The sequence below is a fragment of the Myripristis murdjan genome, chromosome 17, assembly GCF_902150065.1.
Source record: "Myripristis murdjan chromosome 17, fMyrMur1.1, whole genome shotgun sequence".
Lineage (NCBI taxonomy): Eukaryota > Metazoa > Chordata > Actinopteri > Holocentriformes > Holocentridae > Myripristis > Myripristis murdjan.
Genome location: NC_043996.1, coordinates 19561908 through 19589158, shown reverse-complemented (window position 1 = coordinate 19589158; position 27251 = coordinate 19561908). Strand labels below are relative to the sequence as shown.

The 27251-nt window shown below is 42.2% G+C and overlaps 1 protein-coding gene across 1 annotated transcript; it reads left to right on the top strand.

Moving 5' to 3' along the window:
* Nucleotides 1–75: 75 nt before the first annotated feature.
* Nucleotides 76–27244, top strand: clcn2a (chloride channel, voltage-sensitive 2a). The gene is made up of 25 exons (XM_030074583.1): nucleotides 76–260; nucleotides 513–681; nucleotides 5608–5739; nucleotides 7190–7318; nucleotides 7766–7899; nucleotides 8267–8347; nucleotides 9974–9997; nucleotides 10548–10626; nucleotides 10791–10916; nucleotides 12633–12717; nucleotides 13230–13331; nucleotides 13947–14031; nucleotides 15731–15886; nucleotides 16018–16087; nucleotides 16187–16297; nucleotides 16802–17015; nucleotides 17814–17947; nucleotides 18787–19022; nucleotides 19825–19936; nucleotides 20091–20137; nucleotides 21626–21694; nucleotides 22525–22563; nucleotides 22666–22770; nucleotides 23810–23896; nucleotides 24132–27244. The coding sequence occupies exons 1-25, from the start codon at nucleotides 204–206 to the stop codon at nucleotides 24651–24653; spliced, it is 3105 nt and encodes a 1034-aa protein (XP_029930443.1). The 5' UTR covers nucleotides 76–203; the 3' UTR covers nucleotides 24654–27244.
* The last annotated feature ends 7 nt before the right edge of the window (nucleotides 27245–27251 follow it).

The window sequence follows — 27251 nt, the reverse complement described above, 5'->3', positions numbered from 1 at the left end:
CCTCTCATCGTTAGGAGTCAATTGTGTGCCAGCCCTGCATAGTTAATCTGCTAGGCGCTGACAAGGTGGAGCTTGCAGTGAGCTCATTTGTCTGAAGGGAAGACATTACACTATGGTATGTGACGGCTGAGTCAAAGCTGAGGGGTGGATGCTTTTTTCGGTGAAGACTTGGAAGTAACTGCCTGTTGTGTGGAGGTGTGGTGATGCACGCAGTGTATCTGCTGACTCCCTCTGTTCCCTTTACTCTGCAAGAGACACAGGTTTGAACCTCTGTCACAGTGTCTTCCAGGAAATGAGTACCAGTTTTACTGTGTACTGATGCCATATGAATCATTCAAGAGGGGAATTCAGAGGCTGCACCATCCTCAGCTTTTTTTGTTGACTGAACATATATTTCCCTTGTTGCCTGGTGTTTTCATTGCCCTTATAAAAACTCGATCTCTCCTTTCCACTCTCTCTCTCTCCCCCTCTCTCTCTCTCTCTCTCTCTCTCTCTCTCTCTCTCTCTCTCAGATGTATGGGCGGTACACCCAGGAGTTGGGTGTGTATGCCAAAGAGGAAGCGGCCCGCCTACGGGACGGAGGAGTGCGGGATGGCGGGGGGCTGCGGAGGAACACCAGCGTTCGCAGCCGTGCTGCGGACCTGCTGGAGTATGAGAAAGACCCATGTGCTAAGTGCCAAAGTAAGTACTGATCACCAAACAAACCAACCTCATTCGGAGATAAAATGCACAAGTAGTGTACTGTAGGTGCACGTGTTTTCAAGGCCAGACGAGGAGCAGACGAAAGACGTGCAGTGCTCATGAACAAAAGAGGCTACGGTGTGTGTGGGCAGCCTCAAGCAGCCTTGTGGAGCAGATTGCAGTGCTCCAGCAAGCGTGAAAGTTGTGTGTGAAAACACTGACTTCTTAAAGAACACCAGTGTGGCTACCTGACTCATGGGAGGATGTGAACACGATTAAATGTGACTGATCTGTGCAATGACCTCCAGCCAACAGGGCTGTCTCAATGTCAGATAAAGACAACCCCCTCTGCTGGCTGCCACTGGCCTGCCGTGTGCATGTCTGTGCGTGCATGCCTTGTGTATAGATGTTTGTTTGGCTTTGTGTGTGTGTGTAGTCTGCGTATGTGTGTGTGTGAGAGAGAGAGAGAGGTGAACTCTGATCTGAACTGTCACATTATTTTATGTCTAGTCTTTCCAGATCGCTGCGGATAAGGGAGTGGCACCAGAAGAGAGCTCCTCTTAGACTGATGCACTCAACAGCAATGACGAGACAGATTGTTTGTGTGTGTGTGTGTGTGTGTGTGTGTGTGTGTGTGTGTGTGTATTATTTTACTCTGTATTTAACCTTAACGTATCCAGGTTAGTCTCAGTCCCCAGTTGGCCTAGCCAAAATAGTAGCAACACGTTTAGTTAAAGACAAAAAATAGAAACATTCCATAGATAAAATGATTCCTTCCCCTCTCATTTCATTTCTCTTTTTCTCACTGATCAGAGTTGTGGCCACCTCCTTCACTCTCTGTACCTGTAAAATTTCCAGTGCAGACATTGTATGGGAAATAGATGTATATATATATATATATATATATATATATATATATATATATATATATTTCCACCACTTGAATTGACCTTTTCCTGTTTCTGATTGTTTGATGAGGGTCATTTAAACCTAAATATCATTTTTTAACTCCCTGAACTGATTTACCCTTCAGGTTCCCCTTAAGTAGCTTCAAAGTTAGAAAAACAAACAAACAAACAAACAAAACATTTTCCTCATATTGTACAACAGCGTCACATACATATGCTGCACCTGCTGGTTGTGGCGCCTCATTGAAGCCACATCATGTTTATACTGAGTGAAGTTTTCAAAGCCAAGATACCGTTGTTTTATCGGTGCAGCTTTACCTCGAATAGAAGATATCTAGATGTCCAGTGCATCATTTTATACACATTTCCCTGTAATTCATGAGGACATATTAAAGGAAATCTTGGGATCTACACTAAAATTTACAATAAAGGCTCTGTGGCTTTGAACAAAGCAGCATGAACTTTTAATGGCAAATTCTGCAAGAGTTGAAGAGCTTTTTAACAAATAAGTTGTGAGTAATTTCTGCATATTGAGCTGGATTTGTACCTTGTTATCTTTAGTTTGGCATTTTTACATTTTCAGACCGCGCCTCCTCTCTTTCTGCTGGAGCGCGGATCTCCCTCACGCTAAGAATAGACAAAGTGAGAGAAAGAGTACGAGCGATAAAGAGAAAGAGAGAGAGAGTGTGTGTGTTTAGACGTACTTGCACACTCAAGTGAGCCAATGTGGCTGGTTTCCCAGGGCTCTCTGTCTTTGTCTCTTTGCCCTTGTGACTAGTGATCTGATTAAAGGTTTATAGATTGCGCCACAGGTGATAGCCACACTATATCAGACTAGCTGCACTCGCTCGCTGTAATGGAAGCAATTTAAAACAATCACTTTGAGATTATGACCTGAAGTGATTTGGGTGCTCAGTGTGTGTGTGTGTGTGTGTGTGTGTGTGTGTGTGTGTGTGTGTGTGTCTGTGTGCATTGCAGTAGGATTTTATATTTTCAGACAGACCTTTAGACGGATGCTCCAATACTGGTTGGATTCTGCTGTACTCTTGTTATGTGATATGTTATAGAGAGCCTGGTCAGCAACACTCCCACTTACCAAAGCGTCCTCAGATTGGCGGAAGTGGGAGTATCAGAGAGTGTGTGTGTGTGTGTGTGTGTGTGTGTGTGGGAACATCACCTCTGTGGGAGATGGGCTACGAGAATGTGCCTCAGTTCTGTGCTCAGTAACCAGAGCCACAGCTTTTGAACAGTGCTGCCTACACACACAGCCAAAGGCTCCGCTGCCGATCGTGACGGAGAGCTAAAAACATGTGACACGGTTCAGCTCATGTCAGCCCTCTTGCTCACCGCTGCTTTTCTGCCAAGGTGTTTATTTTGCAGAGCTGCTTTGAGTTATTGTGGACTATAGCCTGATTCATCCTCTTATTGCATGACTCACGGAGGCCATAATATCTCCAATATTTCTGGGAGTTTATAGCTGACATTTCGCAGACCTCTGTCTGCGAATCGGTCCAAGAATGGGAGTTGACTTACAGCGACACATGAAGTTTTGGCGCTTCATTGAGCGGATGTGTGGCTGCAGTGCAAGTTTGACTATGTACGCTGAAACAGCAACAATTGCATTATTTCATGCATGTTCACATTATTTTTTACTGCATGTTGTATGTTTTCCATCGTCCTGTCTAGGTAGTTGTTATCAGGTGACGCAATACAGGACTAGCAGAGGTGAAGAAACTGTTTGGCAAGGAGTGTGATTTTATTACTGGATCAGGAGAAGACATCTGTGAATGCCACTGAGCCTGCGGATGTGAGCGCAAGCCAAGATGCACACGGAAGCACTGGGCAAACGACTGCTTCATAGGTGCCAGACAAGATGTGTGTACGTGTGTGTGTGTGTGTGTGTGTGTGAGAGAGAGAGAGAGAGAGAGAGAGAGAGAGAGAGCGAGCGAGAGGAAAAAGAAAAGGGAGTGAAGCTGTTCATGTGAATGTGCTATACAGAAATAATAACTGTGGCTGTTAGAAAAGAGCATGTCAGCGAACAAGCATGCATGAATATTGGTTTTTTGAAATGTAATGCATCAGAGTGTAAATATCAGAGGTGGAAAGTAACTAAGCGCATTTACTCAACTATAATTTTGAGGTTGTGCAAAATGTAAAATATGTTGCTTTGTGAGATTTGCAACAAGCCAACAGCACATAGAGCAGAGAGATGTATAACATTAAAATACTTTTTACACCTTAAAGCATGAATAATTTCACACTGTGAGAGGAGCCATTCTTCACAATGACCGCTCTTATTTTTCAGACTTAAAAGACGGTGCCAGTGAGTCTGCATGTGTAACATAATATCTAGAAAATGTACATATTTCATGTTTCTGCTGATCTTTTTCCGAAGCAAGCAGCCCTATTTTATAACCCCGATGTCATTTTTCATACCTTTTATCCAGCCACTGGTTTCAGTTCATTCCAGTGCAATATGAAAATGAACTTTCACTCTCTTCACACCTGCATTCCATCACAGTGATAAAGTCCTCCACATTAGTTTTCCTAAAAGCAGCAGCACTGTTGTGTTTTTATTGCTTGAAATCGGGCAAAGTGAAACGGTCCTCCCTCCAGGGAAAATAGTCCCCGGGGGAAACGCTTCCTTTACACAGCCAGTCATCAGATTTGCAGTTTATGAACGGTGATGATTTTGTTAGCAGCTCAAGCAGAACATTATAAAGTGGGTGTTTCAAAATTCAAGTTTGAAACTCAAAGGATTTTGACTTGTAAAATGGTTTGTTGAGATGTAAAATATGGGTTAATTGTAGTAAGTGTGTTTATTGTACTGCTATTGATTTTTAATAACATTTTAATTGCAGGACTTTTACTGGAGTATTTTTCCATTATGGTATTAAAGGATTTGAGTATTTTTTCCAATATGCAATATTTGGCTGTATGTGTGAATGTGTAATCCGGGTGTATGCATGTGTGCGCGCTTAATGTGAAACGTGCACATGCGACTTGCCGTCCAGCAGGCGGCCTAGCTGCCCTCCCCGTCATGCACACAGTTGTGCCCCAGTGCCCCCTGGGAGACTCAGCATCCCCCCTGTGACCTGAATCCTGTACGGCGACGCCTGCTGCTCGGTCTCATCGCTGCCTCGCTCTTTCTCTCTCTCCGTCTCTCTCTCTCTCTTCCCCCCTCACCTCCGGTCTCGCCACGTTTTCAGTTTCTCTCTCGCTCTCTCTCCCAAAACCTGACAGACTCTCTGACTGATATCTCCACGGTGAACTTCACCGTGTGAGTTCCAAGCGGGCCACGTTCATAATAAAGTTTGAGGCATCTCCGCTTTAGCATTTTTTTTTTTTTTATGAAATATGGATCCAGCAAAATGTGTTAGTAGCACATTTATAGCTTCTCGAGGGACAGACACATCTATGAATGGTCTGGATATTGAAGTGAATTCCAGGCTTTGGCAGTGTCCGCAGACAAGAGAGAAGAAATGAGTCCAGCGATGCTTCTTTTAGCTGACCTAGCTCAGAGTTATAGATTATAATGTAATAGTAGAATTTATAACCATGACCTAGTTTTCCTTTTGTCTCTGTATTCTCATATTTTAAATAGATGGATATAAAGCATTGTGATATTTCTCCATCTCTCTCACACACACACACAATATTCACCACTCGCTTTTAGTTAATTACTGCTGTTTCACTGAGGACTCCCACATGGTAGATAGGCTGTATAGTTGTTTTTTTTTTTTTTTTTACACCCCATTCATATGCAATTTCGTGTGACACTGAATCATCATTGTTTCCAAACAGCATGCGAATACTCCTTTTTTTCCCCCCAGCAGTATCGCTGTCTTTGACCATCTCTGAAAATCTTCCATCCATCTCCCTCGGCTTCCCATCGCCTCTTTCTCTCGCTCCCTCTCCGTCGCTCCTTGTTCTTTCGGTTTACACCGCGTTTCACGTTGGAAAGTGCTATGTTTCTCTCATTTTCCCTGTGCTTCTCTCTGTCTCTCTGTGCCTGAAGTGTGCGCGTCTCGCTGTCAGAAGTTCCTGATCTCGCGGGTTGGGGAGGACTGGATCTTCCTCATCCTGCTGGGGCTGCTCATGGCCTTGGTCAGCTGGGTTATGGACTACGCCATCGCCTTCTGCCAGGAAGGTAGGACCGAGAGCTCTGAGCACTGTGAGAAACAACAGAGGCCGCAACGAACATGAGAGAATTAAGCAACGAGAGAGTCTGTTTTACAGCGAACAGTTAAGAGTTGTTGTCTGGCACGGTGTAAAGCAGAAAGATCAGTAATCATTAAATATTAATAATAACAATTAAACATTTTTTCCACCAAGCGATATAGTTCATGAGCAGTAGCTAAACAAAGTGGCTTCTCATTAATCTTTAAAGAGACAATAAGCAAGATTTTTACTGCCCCATAGCTCATAATGACCATAATACAGCTTTGGCAGAGTGATAGGGTTGTTGATCAGTACCTGTGACTCACTGATTACTTTGCTGGGATTTCTGGCTTTCAAAAAAAAAAAAATAAATAAAATGGAGTACAAGAAATAAAATCCCCTGAAATCATTATGCCTCCCTGAAAAGGTAAATATGGATCATTTATGCATATTTTATTAAAGTTTGGGTCCTTCAGCCTTTCTCAGGTTAATAAAACATAAAGATATGATCTATGTGCTGAGTACAAGAACAAGGATAATAATAATGCATTTTAGTTATCACATTAGTTGTCCATTTTATTATTATTATTATTTTTTGTCAAGTTTTTGATCTTTTTTTTCCTGTGTAAATTTCTTGTAAAATTGTTTGTGGTCACCTTTATACATAGATTCATCTGCATTCCTCATCATAGCTTCTTGCATTTTGTATTTAGCTTTTGCTTTTACCCTGTGCGCAATATCAAAAGTAAAGTTTGCCCATGTCTGTTCCCCCCCACCCAGAGCTCAGGGTTTCTGTTTTCATTTGTCTGTTTCTTGCATTCTCATCTCGTTTGTATTTGTTGACAAAAAAAAAAAAAAAAAAAAAAAAAATCTTCTGATATTTCCTCATGGTTGTTGTCGACAGAGGTTCATTTTTGTTTACTTTTTGTCTTTGTCTTCATCCTGGAAAAATCTGATGAATACTTTTAGCCATAGTTTTAGCCTGTGAAATTAAAATTGTGCCAGCGAGAGAGAGAGAGAGAGAGAGAGAGAGAGAGAGAGAGAGAGAGAGAGAAGAGAGGGGGAGCAAGGAACACAAAGCAAATATTAAATGGTAAATGTGTTAGGAAGAGAGAGCTAAATGATGAATGGCATTGCGACTGCCAACTTCCGCTGATAACATTGAAGAAAGATGGATGACGGAGGGTGGGTGGATGGGGGGATGGGGGACAGAGAGGGATGGAGAGAAGGTGAGGGAAGGGTGAAGCAGACGAGCCTGCAAACGAGGAGAGCAAATCAGGGAATCTGCTCACAACCGATAACCCTTGATAAATGGGGAAACAAGTGTTGAAGCTGTATAACTGTAAATCCGAGCCTCGTGCCCTGATATGATGGCATAGCTACTTATATGGTTGTGTGTGTGTGTGTGTGTGTGTGTGTGTGTGTGTGTGTGTGTGCAGCACAGAAGTGGATGTACGGTGGACTGGACAGTAACATGCTTCTACAGTACATTGCCTGGGTCACCTACCCTGTAGTGCTCATCACATTCTCAGCAGGATTCACACAGATACTGGCTCCACAGGCTGTGGGTAAGACAAACACACACACACACACACACACACACACACACGCAGATACCCTTTTATGCATATTCATATGTATGCGTATTCCTCATTCATGCGTACATTTGAGTGTTTGACTAACGTAATTGACTCTATAATGCAGCAGAAGGCCCGCAAGGACACGTGCATGTATTTAGAGGTCATATAATCATGGGAGTGTGTGTGTGAATTGTTGATCTAGGAAAAGCAATCAAGCGAAAAAAAAAAAAAAAATCAGTCAAACATACCCCTGACGATACTCTCATACAGAAAACATTCATATCAAACACAGCTCTCTCCATCTACCAGGCATTTGCTCCTCTCATCCCTCTCTCTCTCTCTCTCTCTCTCTTTGGTTTCCAACATGACTTTCCTCTCCTCTTTATCACCTAGCTCTCCGCCCTGCTCTTACCTCATTCTCTCTCCTCTTCCAAGGTTCAGGCATTCCCGAGATGAAGACCATCCTGAGAGGAGTGGTGCTGAAGGAGTACCTGACGTTTAAGACATTTGTGGCCAAGGTCATCGGTCTGACCTGCGCCCTGGGCAGCGGGATGCCCCTGGGGAAGGAGGTAGAACACCTTCTATTTCTGTCCCAGTCTCAGCCCTCGCTGTACAAATAAAACTTGACAGATCGCCGACTATTCTTGAAGTTTTTTATCGGCGAATAATAATCCTGCCTCTTCTGGTCTCATTAAACTCCTGGCTGTGCAAATAAAACATGATGCATTGCAAATAAGACTTGCATTTTCCATTCTTACGGGTAATAAAGTTGTCTGAATCTGAATCCGAGCAGGTTCCATTGTGGGAGTGATGTGAATAATGTCCCCTGGTCTTGAATGGGGAGAGCGCCATTCATTAAAATATGCTCTCAGCTGCGTGGCCATTGGCTTGTCGGCTAACAGCCTTCTATCTCTCCTCTTCCTCTCTCTCTCCCAGGGCCCGTTTGTTCATGTCGCCAGCCTGTGTGCCGCTCTGTTGAGCAAATTCATGGCTGCTCTTTTTGGTGGGACGTACATGGTGAGGGTCATATAACACATAACACACGCAGGAATAGTGGAAGACACACTGAGACACACACACACATTTGTATTACTATACTTCTGAGGACCATCACTGACTGTAACCCAAACCTTTAAAGGAAAATCCACCCTATATGTCACCAGTCTGTGGTGTTCAGTGCATTACAGGAGTTATTTTGTTGAAGTAATGTCATTTTTTTTTTTTTTAATTTGGTATGCCCTCAACCTGCCTTGCCTACCTCTATTTCAATTGAACATGTCCTTCATTTCCCAGAAAAACTTTTAACAACTCCCTGAGAACAGGCCGGAACGTGTTGTATTCAGCTGTGAGTTATATGTGCAGGTGGAGAGAGCAATAATAATAACTTAGGAAGCGTTTTTTTCTAGGAAAAAAGTGGTTTGTGACCCTTATTCATACCATAACGTGCTGTGGCAGCATTACATTATGATCTGTGGACCTTGCTGTTAGTGGATTTTTGGAAATTTTATCTTTGCCCCCTCAGCAATGGATTTCTCAGTTCATGATTATTGTATGGCAGCGGCTAATCTGGATACATGTGAGTCTAGAAAGAAGCTCTTTCTCTTTGACTCTGAGGGGCCGACACCAAAAGCTGGCATTTGCTACAGCTGTTTTAGGTGCCTCAAAACATTTGTGATATCAGACTCCATTGATGCTGCACTGAAAATATCTTGGCATGCCATCGCGTCACCTAAGTCGTGGCAGCTGTCCTTGGGAATAACAAACACACACTGCTAAACAACAGATTTGTACGAGTCAATGCAAGGTACATCGTCAGTAGCTGTTTTTCAGTAGTGTTCAAGTTTTTTTTAGGGTGGATTTTTCTATTAGCCGTTAACTGTTTTGAAAGATAATCCTAAGTCTAACCCTGATCCCAAGGCCTAAGCTGCAGAATGTGCTGCATGTCGACCACCAGCTGTAGTCTGTGTGATGCGTTCAAGAAGACATGTGGGGGCGCAAAGTGATCTGCTTGCTGTCTCGGTCTGTGCTTGTTCTTTGAAGCCGGTTCAGTGCGTCTTGACCATTTAAAAAAGTCAGGATGGGTAAAATTACCCCACTTGGAAGGCCTGTCAGCGTCTTTCTATCACTGTGAGGACGTGTGGTCCTCAAAAGTATAGAGATACAACGACACATGCAAACACACACACAGTCTAAATGCATTATCCCAAGTGTTGACTTTCTGCCATTCCTTAGGGCACATTCTCACCTCCACTCATGTGAGACTCACCCCGGGCCTCTGTCTAACTCTGCACTGGACAGTACGCCGCTCTCCTCCACGCACCAACAGCATCAGCAACACCCAGTGTGGAGGAAGATGGAGGAGAGTGATGTGAAATGGTGCAGGAAAGAGACTCGTCAGCACAATTAGAGAGACTCAAATAGACAAGGGCTTGTCTACGTGGACATTAAACATAATCACTCTGGAAAAATGTTAATTCAGTACGCTGTGGAATCAAGACTCGGTGTGCCAAAGCCCATTTGCTCCATATTTGATTTTGTGGGGCGATGATAATAAATTGGATGTCTTCCAGGAAATAAAGACCTCTGCGTCTGGACGGGTAGCACTCACCCATATTTCTGTCTTTTCCACTTTTACTGCTAAAGGAAGAGCCCTTTGAGGGAAACAAGGTATGAATGCACGAGTCAGATAGTTTCTTTTATTGCCAATTTCATCTACATGAATAATCCATGCTGTCCATTTCTGAAGCGGTGATAGATTGATGCCATTCCATTTGTCTGCGCTGCCTTTGATTCTGTTGTTCAGCCAGCCATAACGCCAAGGCATCGATCTGTGTCGCCTTTGGTTCCATACAAACATCTCATTCCATGATTTGAACATTGAGTCCTGGTTTTCAATTATGGCATCCTGTATTGCACTGCCCATATGTGCCGTTCCATCGAATGTCAAACGCACCGATACGGTGACCCTTTGCATTTATAAACACTTGATTTAGTTTATTTTTCTCTCATGTGAAATGTATTTGTTGTCTGTATTTTGTTGTATATTTTGGCTGTCACTTGTGGATGGGTTTGAGGGTGTGTGTGTGTGTGTGTGTATGTGTGCGTATGTTTATATTTGTTTGGATTTGAGTGTGTGTATATGGGCTTGAATGCATGGATGTGTGTGCATGTGTGTGTCTGTCTGCCTGTTTGTGTCTACCTGCCTCTGCTCTGACAGAACGAGTTGAGGAACACAGAGATGCTGTCGGCGGCGTGCGCGGTGGGTGTGGGCTGTTGCTTCGCTGCCCCCATTGGAGGTAAGACGACACGACCACAGCTTCTGATTGATGGCATGCGATGGCTAATTAGATAAAGAGTGCTGTTGTAATTGGTGCGTGTGTGCATCCATGCATGTGTGGCCGGGATTGGTGTGTGTGTGTGTGTGTGTGTGTGTGTGTGTGTGTGTGTGCGCACACTGCAGGGGTGCTGTTCAGTATTGAGGTCACTTCAACGTTTTTCGCGGTGAGGAACTACTGGAGGGGCTTCTTTGCTGCCACCTTCAGTGCCTTCATATTCAGAGTGCTGGCGGTCTGGAACCAAGAGGAAGGTAAGCACCAGAAAGAAGCGTTACTCGTGAGCCAAATAACACTCTAAAGCCTTGTTCAGACTGCCAGCCCAATTCTGTTGTTTTTTTTTTTTTTTTTGTGGCATATACAAAGTCTGGAAAGCCAAAAAACTCATCTTTGAAATGTGATTTTGATCATATTTCTACTTGAATCTCAGTCCAGACGCTCTGGCTGCTTAAATCGTATTCAAACTGTCTTTTTGCGTCACTTGGAGCCTGAAATGTAATGACAGCGTCAAATCCAGAGTGAGGGAGGTGCATCAGAGCAGCTGAATCCATACTGCTGCTAGCGGAGCGGTATGGAGAACAACACAGAGAACAACAGTCCATCAGCCAAGGCTGAAATAAATTGTCTGCTGGCGTTGTGTGGGGGAGGCCTCTGTGCATTTCATATGTAGTTACTGACGCCTCCTTCGTTACCAAAGCAACCCGTGCAGATAGACTGGTGGACACAAAAATCCAATGTGATCTCTTGCAGACAACAGTGCGGACAGCCTGTCTTAAAGATCTGACTGTAGAAAACAAATCTGATTTGCATGCAGTCTGCACATGGCCTCAGACTTACAAGTCCACCAGGGGGCGCCCTGTTAGCTCACCTGGTAGAGCTCGTTACCACATATGGAGCTCTACCAGCCTGGGGTCAATTCAGGCCTAAGCCATTTTCCTGCATGTCATCCCCTCTCTCTACTGTCACTAGCGAATAAAGAAGAAATGCTTAATAATAATATACATTACATATACATATACACTCAATATATGTGGAATAAGAATGTAATTTATCAGAGGCTCAGACTGATGATTGAACCATGTAGACTCAACTCCAAATTACGTGCTCATTCAACATATTAAATCCGTTGAGTCTATCGTAATTATTATTAATGGTCCTCACTTAATCAACAAATCAGCTCTCGGCAATTTTCCACCGTGCACCTTTGAAGAGGGAGTCAGCTCTAAGGCACACATGCGAGGAAACCCGCTGCTGCACTGCTCTGTAGGGGCTGAAACATTCAGGCATGTTGTGTTTCTGGCCACACACAATCAGTGATGTCACAGCAGGTATTTTGCATCAGCTGTCGGTGGCCGGACTCTATTTTGTGTGCCAAATGTGCCAGGGTAGGCAAAGTTAGAGCTCAATTTAAAATCACCCTGGTTTCCACCAGCGTTTCTGAGAAGGCTGGTGGAAACGTCACAGAGAGATCACAAACAAGAACAGCGTGAATTACATGGCAGTCAGCAACAAGGGATAAGGAATTTTGTTTTGAGCAGTGTGAGCCCATCTGACTTTGGATTTCAATCCAAAAAGTTTGTCAGTAAAACACATTTTTATTTAGAATCTGATGCATAGAAAAATATATGTGACTGCACCATCATGTTATTTCTAAACAAGCTGACAGTTTATACTCTAATTTGTTGGTTTACCTCCCACGGCCACTTATGTAAAAATCGGGCAAACTGGGCACCAAATCAAGCGTAACCAATGGCGAAGCACCTGCCATGACATCACTGATTTGGCATGGCCAGAAATACAGCATGCCTTAAAGTTTCAATTCTTAGAGAACAGTACAGCAGAAATTTTCTTGTGTTGACTCACTATTTAAAAAGTCACCTTCATTTCTTCAGACAGGCATATTACCTTCCTCTGTATTGAGCACAATGTGAGAACTATTGTTTTTTTTTATTTTTGAATTTTCTTCTCAGAGACCATCACAGCGCTCTTTAAGACCCGCTTTCGCCTGGACTTCCCATTCGACCTTCAGGAGCTGCCAGCGTTTGCCATCTTGGGGTAAGTATGTCCCCCCCCCCCCAGCCCACAAAGACACACACACGCACACACACACAGCCTGGCGTCTGAGGCGATCTGACGCTGTTCACTCTCTTTCATCTCCACCTTCTACTCTCCTTTCACTTTCACATTCCTATTGAGCTCTCTGACGGTTGCTTTACTAATAGATGAATGGGGCATGAAATGAACTTTTTAGTCTGCTGATTACACGTGGAGGCTGAATCCAGATTACTGCTTGCCAAATTTAATTTCTGTGATACCAAAGTACTTTTTTTGATGGAGAAAAAATGAAGCAAATTAACACAAGTTGACGACTTGCCAAAGAGGCTTGTAAAAATGACCAACTTCCCGGGCACAGCCATGGTGTTCATTTCAAATCCGCTGTGATTAATTTATGGGCCCAAGCATTTCTTAGTAAGGGGTTAGTCAGAGTACTGCAGTGTGATGGCAGGGATGTTTTTCTGTTTCACCTCCAACAGACACAACATGTTTTGCACTGCCTCTCTCCTCAGGATTGCCTGCGGTTTTGGTGGTGCTCTGTTTGTCTACCTGAACCGGCTGATAGTGGAGTGCATGAGGAAGCAGAAGACCATTAACAAGTTCTTGCTGAGGAAGTGAGTATCTGAACATGAATACTGTGCATTATTTAAACACTCAGTGGCCACTTTATTAGGTCCAGCTGTACAGTCTAATGCAGTTCAGTGCAACAGCTCTGCCATAAATTCTACCTTTTTAAGGAAGTTTATAACGTTCAGTTTTTGTTGACATTGTGGAGAATGTGTAAATTTAATTATGTGTTTATTATTGAGGTTGTAGTTTGCAGAGGGATTGTACTGGACTACATTATATTGAGAGGTGTTGGTATTTTTTGTCCTCCCTATTTCTATACACGTGGGAGACAGAATATTGGAAACACCTCTCAATAAAATGCAGTCCAGTACAACAGCACCAAGGCTATATCTTGCCATTAAAATCCCTGTGCAAGTAAAAGTTACAACTGCATTGTCTATATATGGCACAAAAGCCATGTCTTAGCACTTAAGGGACACGTTTACAAGCTATTTAGAGAATCAAAATATTTCTTGTTGGCCAGAAGTTTATTGACTTTCAAGATAAATGTTGATAAATGCCGAGTGTAAATTGGGTCTTTTTACACAGAAGACAAGCACGCACAAACAGTTTGAGAAACACACCCATTAATGACCCTACAGCCCATCTCTTCCTGTCAGGCGTCTGGTGTATCCCGCACTGGTCACCCTGCTCGTCTCCACCCTCACCTTCCCGCCAGGCTTTGGACAGTTCATGGCCGGACAGGTCAGAGAATACAACCCCTTCGCACTTTTTATGGCAGTTTGAAAGCATGCAAGCTCCTCTTTAATTAAGTTTAAACGCTCAACTGAGATTTGGCTCCAAGTGGCAGGGTTACCTCTCCTCCTGGTTTGACAACAATATAGCTATGTAATGCTTCCTGATGTGGAATATCACAGAAGCTTGTTTCTTCAGCATGTGCACACAGCATGCAACAGCAACATCATATACGTTCATTTACCGTAATGCTCGGACTATTGAGCGCACCTGAATATAAGCCGCACCAACTAAATTTAAAAAGAAAAAAAATGGTACATATATAGGCCGCACTTATTTATCCTCCTGGAGGCTGTTAGCCCGTAAAAATCTATAGATTAGTGGCATCATTGTTTAGGCTGCAGGATTCAAAGAGTTTGAAAAAAGTAGCGGCTTATAGTCTGGAAATTACGGTATGTTCCTCACGCTCACTTTTGGTCATTTTACTTTTGGCCTACTTTTTCTTCATCCTCAATATGGTACCTTGCTTAAAATAATCATAAATTAAACGTCACCAGTACAGTAAATAAACAGCATATATGCAGAACAGATTTAGATCACGTTGTGGCCTATGTTAGTGCACAAGGAAATAAGGAGTACAGAGCATCACCCATCTTTTGCTTCTTCTTGTTTTTTTTTTTAAACCAGCAGAAGAAAAGTCAAGCTGTGTGAGTTCTCAGTGCAGAGCTGTGGGAGGCAACACATCCCAGGATTTATATATTATTCTATTCCAGTATTTTTATTTATTTATTTATTTATTTTTTTTTTGCACCCACCCAACCCTCTTACTAACGCTCAAAATGTACTAAAAAGGCCAAACAGAACTGTAAGCAAGTGATCAGCTGAGAGTGAGTCATTAAGGTCAGTTAGTTTGACAGATTTTCCTCAGTTTCCGTGGGTGTAATGTATCTGTATGAGAGTAAAAGCCTAGCGTGTCCTTTTTTCCCTGACTTTCTGCTGCCAAAACCCATTTTTAAGTATCACTCCGTGGTTACACTGTGTAACAACAATCAGTAAACTGCTAAACACAGGGAAGAATTAAATATTGGTCGAGTCATCTTTCTAAATATGGCTGTTTTCTTCAGCAAGAATCAGTATGTTCCTCGGGCCTTATGTTCCTGCAATGGATATTTTATACTCATTCTTATATACTTAAAAAAAACACAACATAGGCATAAAAAGAATTTCAGTATCTCTTAATATTAACAAAAAAATGCATTTCCTGACAGTCAGTGTTCAGTACATAATATCTGAGGTGGCGTATCTGTGGTCACGCAGCTTTTTATTAGCGTTACAAAATATTAACAAAGTTATCATTAGAGTTGGCGTGAAAAACATGCAAAACATAACATACACAATTCTGTTTTCCCTCAATACAAGAAGAATATTGATGTCCATAATATCCATCATGTCTGTTAAATAAACAAAAATGCATAATCTGAAATTACACGTCCACTGTACAGTAAATAATACCTGAACTGGTGTTGAAAATGGTGCATTAAAAGGGAATGTAACGCCCTGGGAAAAATTAAACATCCACACGAGCAAGGGAAAGCTATTGGCTTTAAGGAGATGGCAACATTTTAGGCTGCTGTTGTTACTGTGTTGGAGCTGTGGTCTGATGCAGTGCTGACCTAAAGAGCTGTGATCCTCTGCCTCAACCCCTCAGCTGACGCAGCACGAGTCTCTGGTCGCCTTGTTTGACAACCGCACGTGGTGTCGTCAGGGCGTGGCCGAGGAGTTCGACTACATCAGCCACTCCCACGCCTGGAAGCACCCCCAGGTCAACGTCTTCATCACGCTCATCCTCTTCATCATCATGAAGGTAGGCTATTTAGATTGGGATTTGCGGGATTTGATTTCATGTCGTGTCCTGCTCGCACACACACACACACACACACACACACACAAACACACACACACACACTTCTTCTCTCTGCTTGTCTCCTTAATCAGTTCTGGATGTCCGCTGTGGCCACCACCATGCCTGTCCCATGCGGGGCATTCATGCCAGTTTTCCTCATTGGTGAGTAAAATCTCTTTGTGTGTGTTTATTAACAGTTTATGCTCAAACCGTAAAAATTTTCCTGTTTCTTCTTGCTGAATCCCCATGTTTGATGGACAGGTGCAGCTTTTGGCAGACTGGTCGGTGAGATCATGGCAGCCATGTTTCCTGATGGTATACATGCTGACGGCAGTGTGTATCCTATAGTCCCTGGTGGCTACGCTGTAGTTGGTGAGCACATGGTCTTCAGTTATTTTTGCTGTACCTTAATTCACCATTACGCATAACACAGAGTCTGCTTTATGCTGATAATGCCCTATATTCAGGCTACTTTGGGCTTTTCCGCTCTCCCCATGATTGAAAGCATCGCCAGTGCAATAATAATAAAAAAACATTTTTATCACTTCACGCTAGCTTATAGAATGTGACTGGGGAAAATGGATTCCACTTAAATTGGACATTACATTTTGGGCCGAGGTGAAATAAAAAATCGTTAAATATGAAACAGCCACGGCTGTGACTCACTGGTTAGTGTGACATGATGACATAAAATGATACGAACTGGAATGACATCCTGCAGAAAATCGTTTGGCTTTGGTTGCCTGCATCACACGCTGGGATTGTATTTCTGTTAAAAATCTGCCTTAAGCCTGCCCTGTACAGATATGACTTTAAGGAGACCCAAAGGACCAATAGTTTCCGTCGTTTTGTTTTATTCCCGTCCTTCCTTCACAGGTGCCGCAGCCCTGTCTGGAGCGGTCACACACACTGTGTCCACAGCGGTGATAGTGTTTGAGCTGACCGGTCAGATCTCCCACATTCTGCCTGTGATGATCGCCGTGATCCTGGCCAACGCCGTCGCCCAGTCGCTCCAGCCCTCCCTGTACGACTCCATCATCAGAATCAAGAAACTACCATACCTGCCTGAACTGGGCATGGGACATCATGAGTGAGTCTTTAAAAGAACCCAAAACTAAAAAAAAAAAAAAACAAAAAAAACAAACAACAAAAAAAAAGATATTAGCCCTCTTACTGTAGCCCTAATGTGCAGTCCATCCATCCAGTTAGTTTCTGTGTTATATGGCGAGGGGAAAATGTCAAAAATCTACACGTGAAAAACTCAGCAGCGACAGCTCTTTCCAAAAACAATGACACAGATATAACTGCCCTGAATTTGTTCTCATTGGGAGCGGATAGATGAAGGTTGCTGGTGTTATTCCACAGGAAATAGATCCCAATGAAACTCTTTGCCCCCCATGGGCCATGCTAAGTACCTGTGTTTTGGAAAGAGCTTTTTCACATATACATTTTTTTTACAGTTTTAACAATGGAACCCATTCAGTCCTTTTGTTTTGAGGTGCGTGGACACAGGAGGATTGTGACAGACTGGCAACTTCACAAATGACACAGAAACTATCTGGCAACATAGAAAAGTGGGACATTTTTTTGTATTTTGGGTGAACTACTCCTTTAATACCAGGTCAAACCACTCGCTTACTAAGTTCTATGAATGCTAAGGCTATGCCCTGTAATTCTGTGATTCTGTGTTTTCACGTGTTTTCGTCTCTGCTTCCCTTTCATCTCGTTTCACCTTCTGTTTTCTGTTACCCTCACAATCCTTCCTCCCAATCTTTCCTCAATTTCCCATTCTCACCCCTCCTTTGAATCATCCCCCATCCATTTCTTTTCCAAACCCCCCTGATCCAAACCCCCCTTTCCCCTTATTGTCTCCTCCTCCATGTTTCAGGAAGTATAATATCCGTGTGGAGGACATCATGGTCAGGGATGTGCGCTTCATCACTCTAACCTCCTCCTATCGGGACCTGCAAGAGGTGCTGCTGACAGGTCAGCTCAAAACACTGGCCCTGGTCGAATCCAGAGGTAAGAGCATGGCAAAAAAAAAAAAAAAAAAACACTCATCTGAACAATTCATTTAGTCTAGTATTGGGTTTTAAAATCTCATTTTCCTTAAAATAATTTAAAACAAAACCTGCCAGTGGGACCCTGCCTCAGTGGTGGGGTGATTCACCTTATTTCAAACTAGACCGAGTATCCTGTCACTTGTTTCAAGATACTGAGGCAACTCTGGAAAGCAAACTTAACTTTTTAACTTAACAATTTTTTTCACTTACGTTAACTTTTTCAACCTCTGCGCGTCCCGTTTGTGGGTGTGTCATGACAAATGCACGTTTTGTTCAAACCCACATAACTTTCATTCCCCAAGGTCCCCAAAGATACCAAATATGTCTGACATTTAGATATTTTCTATTTGTTGTAAAGGCCAGAAAACAATAGCGTCTCGGATTTGAATATTTCTCTCAATATAAGTGTCAGGTAGCTTCAATAAAGAATATGTATGTGGTACTCTCATTCAATAAAGGGGGAAAAGTTTTGTTGTTTTTTTTTTTACTCTGAAGCTGCTTAGGGGAAATCTAAGAAAAAATAAGAGTTTAAGGGATCAAGGAACATACTATTTTATCACTGAATGCAAGCCTAAATGTCATTAACATAGACATTTTTTTTCAATGCACTATATCTCCTCATTACTACAACATTTATTCTGAGCCTCTCACCTTTTTTTTTTTTTTCGCTGGAAGCTTTTAACCTTTATCTCATTCCCTCACAGCCTCTTTTCATTCTCTCTCCTCTCTTCAATACTTTCCTTTCCTGTCATTTTTCCCTCTACCTTCTCTGTCTTTCCTCCCTCCCCTCTCCTGTAGACTCCATGATCTTGCTGGGCTCCATAGAGCGATCCCAGCTCCAGTCTCTGCTCTCCCACCAGCTGGGACGGCAGCGGAGGCTGGAGCACCTGCGGCAGCTCGCCCAGGACAACGGCACCCACGATCACCTGCCCAGTCTCGCCACTGACAGCACCCCGAGCTCGCCCTGTGCCCACACCCACGCCCACATCAACGCCACAACCAACACCAACACCCGCCAAGGGGTCCGCTTCCTGGTGAGCACCCAACAGGTGTGAGGCGTGCGGGGACACCAGGGGTTGGGCTGGGGTCAAGTCTGCCGTGGGTTGGGTTAGAGCAATAGCAGTAGACTAAGTTGATCAGGCACTGCATGTGTAAGGCATGTAGCAGTAGGTAATGGCACAGATGGATTTGGGACAGTGCGTTTTGGTAAGTGCTCACATATTCTACACTGTATAGATCTATATTTTTTTCTACACTGTGAAAAGTTTCCATCTTAACAAGTCATTTAGTCTCACATTCAGTGTTAAATGTTTTTCTTGAAACAAGTGGAAAAAATATCTCCCTGTAGGATGAGATAAATCCACTTGTTTCCAGCGCTAATCAACTTGTTTCCAGAATTTTCTTGAAATCAAGTGTGACTTTTCTTCCTTGTTTCTGACGTGTATTTATACTTGTTCCAAGAAAAATTCCCCAAACAAAGTCAAACCGCATTGGAAATAAGTGGGATTAACTAATTCCCACTGGCAGATTTGATTCACTTGTTTTAAAACAAGACTTTAAGACTCAATTTGAGACGAAATGACTTTTTAAGATGGATGTTTTTTTTTTTTTTTTTTTTTGCAGTGTGCATTTACATTAACACGCGTCTTCTTTGTGTTTGTCGTCTGTGCCTTTGCCTGTGCTTTCACATGTTTGTGTACGTGCACGGTCTCGTATCCGTCTTTTTCTTTCTTTGTCCGTCTGTGTGGTTGGGTGTGGTTTTCATGTGTGTGTGCATGCCTGTATGTGTGTTTGCGCCTGTGTCTGGCTGCCTTTGTTAATATATTTTCCGTGTAGATTTCCACAGAGGAGTCTTCCTCCTTCAGCCCAGCTGTGTCCAATGTTCAGCTTCCGTTGAAATCTGCCTTGAAAACTGTGTCAGCCATCAGCGACACAGAGACACCAAACAGTATGTACTTTCATTCACTGCAAAAATACACACACAAATACCGGGATACTGAGAACTGACTGAGTGAGAAAGGTCAGAAGTCAGATTCATTGGAAATACACCAGTGAAAACAGATGGGCATAACTCTGGCTACATTTTTTTTTCTCTCTCTAAGGCTCTCAGACTCTCTCCTGTGCCGACCACGAGACGGAGCTGCTGGAGGTGAGCTTAAGACAGAGAAAGAGAGGAGAAAGAGTGAACGAATGTATGTAATTAACATGTATGTGCATGGGTGCAAGTGGACGTGTGTGACATGTATGGGAGAGTGTGTGTGCTCCTCCTGAGTCCACGTACACGCTATCCGCCTCCTCCTCCTCCTCCTCGTCCGTGTGATCATCACCTCATGCTGTGGCCTTGGCTTTTTGTTTAACCCTTTAACAGGCACACTCTAAAATATTTTTTGAGGGGGAAAAAATTCTGATATATATAGACAAGTAGCTTTAGGTCAGCTTCCAATGGGGGAAAAAAATCTCATTAAACTTAGTAAAATATGTATCTCAACTGTGCAGCTGAGGAACCACGGTTTGTATGTGAATTCTTATAGTTTCGTCAACTAACATGCAACATACAGTTTGCCATGGCTATTACAGTTACTGTCTGACTGGTTATGATATGAATCAATGAATCAATTAATGACTTTATTTTTTACGTGTCATGCCACATCAGTCGGCTTTTCCTAATTGGATCACATGACACCGATACAGCGAAACATTTCAGTTTCAGCTTCCAGTGCCGTCACCACAAATAACAAACTCCTTTCTGTACATCAACAATAAACACATTTCAGCAGATACATTCTGATACTCTGCCCTACATGTCTTACTTAAAAAAAAAAAAAAACTAGTATCAGTAAATTCCCACAGAAATAATAATAATAGCAGTAAATTTCCTATCCTGGCAGAGGCTTATCTTTACAAAACCATCTTTCTTTTAGCCCATGCTTTTTCAATTAAGTCTGCAAATGATCCAACAAGCACGCTGACATATCTGCGTCCAGCATAATTTCATTTACCCCAGTTTTATTAAATAAAATCATTCCATCACTCATGATAATTTGGGCAATACAAAACGAATGAATTTCACTTTCAATTTCATTGAGCGCACATGAGCATCAAATAATTATTATTATAGGTGATATCACACTGCCTTGAGATGGCTAAAATGTAATAACGGCAAACTTGACCAGTTTTGAATATTCAGATAAAACAAATCTAATTTTTTTTTTTTTTTTTTGAGGTTATGTTTGACACATCTCCAGCTCCAAGAAGAGAGTCAATACAAGTAAAATATTTCTGAAGGCTGAAATTACCCAAACTGTGGGGATGAGCTGCCCTATAAAGGGTTAACACTGTTGTGAGTCATTGCCTCTCTCTAAGATCTAAGATATCTTCTGTCCAATGTTGCATCAACATTGGGTTTCTCGTGCAGCTTCTTGTAACCTCACCTTCATCCTTGGCATAGTAATTATACCCTTTCAGCAACATTGTGCCGAAGCCACAGATTCTCTCCCAAACTGTTTGAGTCAGGCTGGGATTCAATGTTGCGGTAACACCGTGAAAAGGGTTAAAAAAAAAAAAAAAAAAGTGTGCCGTATCTCTGACGCTGTGTTAACGTTGTGCTATGTTGATCCCTTCTCTCCCTGGCTGGAAGAGCTCGGCTGGGCCGGCTCCTCCTGAAAAAAGAAAGCCCAAGCCCAAACGAGTGAGGATCTCCATGGCGGTAAGAGTGTCTGGCGCCTAGAGACTGTTGCTTAGTAACCGTTGCCTTGCGACAAGCCAGTAGTCAGTGCTGGACCAATATCTTTGTGGTGCACTAGCTACCAACCAGAGCATTACAGTGGCTTTACAGAGTGAGAGCGAGAGAGAGAGAGAGAGAGAGAGAGAGCGCAAGAGACAGAGAGTGAAAGAGAGAGAGAGATAGGTAGGTAAATTGGAAAGGGGAAGGTAAAGGGAAAATTGTCCTTTCAACTTTGAGTGTAGAAAACGGTCCATCAACATTAATTCTAAACCTGCTGACACGACTTGCCAAGTGTGTGCTTTGTGGGTGCTTTTTTTGAACATTTGTTATGTATAATTCATTTTATGGTTTAGATTGTGACCTTGTGGAATGAATTGCGTTTTTGTATATTTTGTGGTGCGCTGTAATTGGTGTGGCAAACATGGAACAGTGTTCTCAAAATAACTTTGTGCATACTTGGGACACCGTTTGCCCAAAATAAGAGTAGGCTAATGTTGGACACATTTTACTTTAGCCTTTTCCTTGAATCTCTAGTGAAGAATGATCTCTATATAAACCTGTCCTCTCTTTCCTCATCTACACATCTTGTGGCGTTTTACTGTTTTATATTTGTCTTGCCATCCCTGCTTGTCCCTATCATGCATACTAATGCAAAAAAAAAAAAAAACCCAGATCTGTCCTCCTCAGATGCTGCCCTGTATAATGCGTACACAGCGGTATACTGTTGACATAGCGGTGTGAACGCGTGCAGTCAGATATCTTTATGCATGTATGGTTTTATGTACCTCAGTTTCTCCTTTGAATGGTTTCAGGACTCTCCTGAAGTGGAAGATGACATGACCACCGCGGAGGTGAGAGCTACACTGACAAAAATATAGAATATGGAGTGTTACAGTTTGACACTTGGCCGTTTCAAAATCTCTTGACGACCATCCTCATCCCGTTTGTCCCAGATAGCAGAATGGGAGGAGCAGCAGCTGGATATGCCAGTGGATTTCAAGAACTGCAAGATCGACCCTGCCCCCTTCCAGCTGGTAGAGAGGACGTCCCTGCATAAGGTGAAGTATCAGAGAGAAAGCCTCAAAGAAATACTCGAAACGTTTTGGGCAAAATACCTTTTTTTATGACTAGGCTGAGACAAGATGTTCGATACCATTCTCACCTCTGTACACCCAGGGGTTTGGTTCCTATAGGCAGTATTCCTTCAACCACGTAGTAACGCTGACGTATGTTTACATGACCGTGTGTGTGCAGAACATGGCAGAGTCGGGGTGTTATGCTGAAGGTGTTTATGCACATTGAACTGCACTGTGATTTCAGTTGAGGCATGTGGCCAATTTCATATGAACTGGCATATTTCTTAAAGTCCACAATACAAAACAAAAAAAAGAGTTTTCTTGGGAACTATTTGCTGCTGAAGCACATCGACAAACTCTGCCTAATGAAATGATTATGAATTCAGAGGTTGGTATTGGGATGCCATGAGAGAGTGAAGATCACTGCAGACTGGAAACCTCGGCACACTGGAAATCTTGCCGCATGTTCATCACAAAAATTATCGGTATGGGTTGATTGAATTGAATGGAATTTGCAGAGCATCTTGCTCCTTTAATTGAATGTGTTTAGGATATTGAGGTGGCACATTGCACAGGGAGGGATCATTCAAAACTTTGAAGCGATGCAATAGTATTTAGGAACAGAGAGACAGTTTTGTTTGGTGTAAGAGGCAGAGAGGTGGGATTGTGACAGGATCATTGGCTGGTATTTTAATTTGCATCTGTTGGTATGGTGTGAGGTACCCATCAAAAGACAATGCTGGTTTCTCGGAACTCAAAGCAATAGCATTTGGATTTAAAAATACAAGAAAATAAAAAATAAATTGGCATTTATTGCTTTATTACGATATGGAAAATTTGACAGATGAGAGGCCAGTTTTCATTTCATTGTGAGTGTATTTTTGGTGCACTTACTAACTTTAATCCAAACTCTAAACCTAATTGTAAACTGATTCGCTCAGTCTCTCGTCATCGGACTCCATATCAATGTCGATGCAGTGAATATGTCTCGTCTGAATAATGTGTCTCTGCTCCCCCGCAGACTCACACCATCTTCTCTCTGCTGGGTCTGGACCATGCCTATGTGACCAGCACGGGCCGTCTTGTTGGAGTCGTTTCTCTCAAAGAGGTGCGCATGTGTATCGATCTTGCAGTTGTTAGTGCTTATTAATCACAGTCTCATTCAGAGATTATTAATCGTTCCATTAACTTGGAGATCTGCAAATGCATATTGGCAGTTCTTTTTCAGTGTTAATACCCTTTCTCACTCTCTTTTCTTTTCCTTTCTTTCCTTTTTTTCACTCTCCATGGCTCTGCGTCCTCGTTATCTCTTCCTCCCGGCTGCTGGCCTGCTGTCTCTCCAGCTGCGCAAGGCCATAGAGGGCTCAGTGACGGCGGCTGGAGTGAAAGTGCGCCCCCCATTGGCCAGTTTCCGTGACAGTGGGAACAGCACAAGCGTAGCTGAGGTAACAGAGCTTCATAAACTGTGGATCCGCCACCGAGGGCTCTCGTTGCCACGGGAACCGACCCCTCCCGATGTGGAGGACCAACCAGATCTCCCATACGAAGAGATCCCGGTCGACTTCTCGGACCAATCAAACTTGGAGTTTGAAACCAGCCCCGGCAACATCACGAATCCATCATCGGAGTTAGTGCTCCAGGAGAGCCCCTCCTTCACGGAGGATCAGTCGGAGTTTACATTTGAATGCAGCCCCTCCCACACTGATGAATCAGAGCTGGCCTGTGACTATGACCCCTCCCACCACACTCCTGAGCCAGAGCAATCAGAGCCAGGGAAAGAACAGGGAAGTCCGTCCCCGAACAAGGACCAATCAGAACACGAGTGTGAAGGAAGCCCCGCCGATCCTGAGGATCAATCAGAATGATCGGAGGGGCTGATGAACAGTCCAGTGTTAAATACAGAGACGCCTCATGATTGTTGAAGTTTCATACATTTGTAGAGGTCACTCTCACCTCCAACTCCAGCCTAGATATCTCTGTCTGTAATACTGTTGCAGTTTATGGGAGTGAGTGAGTGAGTAGATGTGACAACTTGGTATTGTGTTTTAAATTGTTACATTGCCTATTTAAGCGTGGATGAGTGAGTGAGTGAGTGAGTGAGTGAGTGAGTGTGTGAGAGAGAGTGAGAGAGTGACTGAATGAGTGACGTGTGGCACTTTGCCCGCCGTGCTCAAATCTGGTCTGGACTCTGACACGTAATTGATTCTCCATGCCAAACTGTAAACACGACTCTACACAACACAGGGAGAAAAAGACGCCACACACGTGGAAAACCGGAGGGAACTAAAGGCTGAAAAAATAAAGACAAGGTGTTAAGAAGCAAAGAGATGGAAAAGTGTTTTGCTGAGCACACAAAAGGTTAACACTTCATAATAGCCATCATTAATAAATGGTTAATTGATTGTTAATTAACCTTTAGTTAATAGTTATTTTACAGTTGACAAACAATGAAATGATAATTAATGTTTCCTTATTACACAGTACTGTTTAACAGTTTACTGTTGAACACATTATAACTTTTTTTTACTATATCAGATATTTCTTAATGATTACCAAGTGATTTGTAAACCTTTAAGAAATCAATTGCAAAACATCTACAAATGTAACAGAGGGGCCAGATATTGTATAACACTAAAAACTGTTTTATAGATTGTCTATAAACAGTATTTGGATGGCTACTATAAAGTTGCAGCTGATTATTATAATACTTTGTTAAATGATTAATAAATACTTTTTAATACATGAAAATTATTTGGATGGCTCTTATAAAGTTGCCACTACTGCCTGTAATAATTAGTTAATAAATATGGTGATTCCAGGGTTCAAGCCGACACAGACTGTTGGACGTTTCAAGCATCAGTTTAATTAAAAATATCCCCAAAGTATCCAACTTTATAATAGCCATCCCAATAATGTTTGAAGATGCTCTACATAGTATTTATTAACTATCTACCACATCAGTTGCAACTTTATAATAACCATCCAAATCCCGTTTATAGATAGGCTGTTAAAAAATAAATTAATTAATTAATTAATTAATAATAATAATAATAATAATAATAATAAAATAAAATATTACCCCTTAACAAAAAATATCTGGTCCCTCTTTGAAGTGTTGTAGATGTTTTACAAATAATCAATCAATAATTGGTAATCATTTACAATTAATTAAGATAGTATATAAAATGTTGTAATATGTGCAACGATATTAACATTAATTTTTCATGCCATTGTTTGTTAACTGAAAATAACTGTGGACTACGCTTTAAATCTACCATTTTTAATGATGGTAATTTAAAAGTGTTACCCATAAAAGTATCATTTGAAACAACTACCTATTCACACCCAGGACCAAGGCAGCTTACAGAGGTGCACCTGGTGGCCAAGCGTAGTGGTACTACAGGGCTCAGAAAAACGGCGAAGCACATTGTAATTACCATTACTATAACCTTCTGCACATGTAGCCTTATTTGGCTTTATAGGGGCTGATTTGACAAGGGCAATATAGGTTGTCAGTCTCTTTATATTTTATAATTCACACAAAATGCATCATTCAAATGTATGAATTGCCTCCACATCATCTGCTATGTGAATTTACTGTGTTTGACTTATTTCTAGCATGATGAAGGAATGAGAGTCGAGCTCACAGTGGAGGAAGATAAATCACCGGCTATTGTACAGAATCAAGGCATCTATGAATCTTTATAGGTACCTTGTACAGAGCACATAGACACACACCACACATACACACACAAGAACACACATACACTCCCGTACACACACACACATACACGCACACACATGTACTTGGCCTGTAGATATTTACACCCTTAATATTTTCATAAAATGTTACATATTCTCCTATATATGACACTGAGTGCATTTAATCCAGCTTGGCCTCTAATGCAATGTTTAGAAATACAATTATGAAGCACAGTGATACCCACATTACAAGTCTGAAACCTGTTGTAGAGCCAAGTGTGTGTAAGTGCTCGTTACAACCTCAGTATGACCCGAGTCGAACTTCAAACGGATGTAAATTTTGTCCAAGCAAGTATTTTAGCTTCATGCGGCAATTTTGAGCCATATTTCAATCTTATGTGATTATCACCACAGCATACCAACTTAGGCTCATTTTTGTCTGTATAAACATTTGTGCAATAATTTATTACCGTCTTACTTTTGTATGCATATAGAATGTGAAGTAGTGCTCGCCCTATAAGATAATGTACAAGGAGTTTAATGTAGAGAGTGTATAAGCTAACTTGCAGCGCATCTAGTTAAGCAATAAGTCTGTAGTATCTCCCTTTATATGGCCCTGGCCTGTATAGGCTTTGTATATATGAAAATACATGGATAAAATCTACGTACATGCTATGTACATAGGAGAATTATGCATTTGAGATCAACAGCCATTGTTATTTTTCAGAGAACATGAAATTGTTTTTGTACATCAGTGAAGG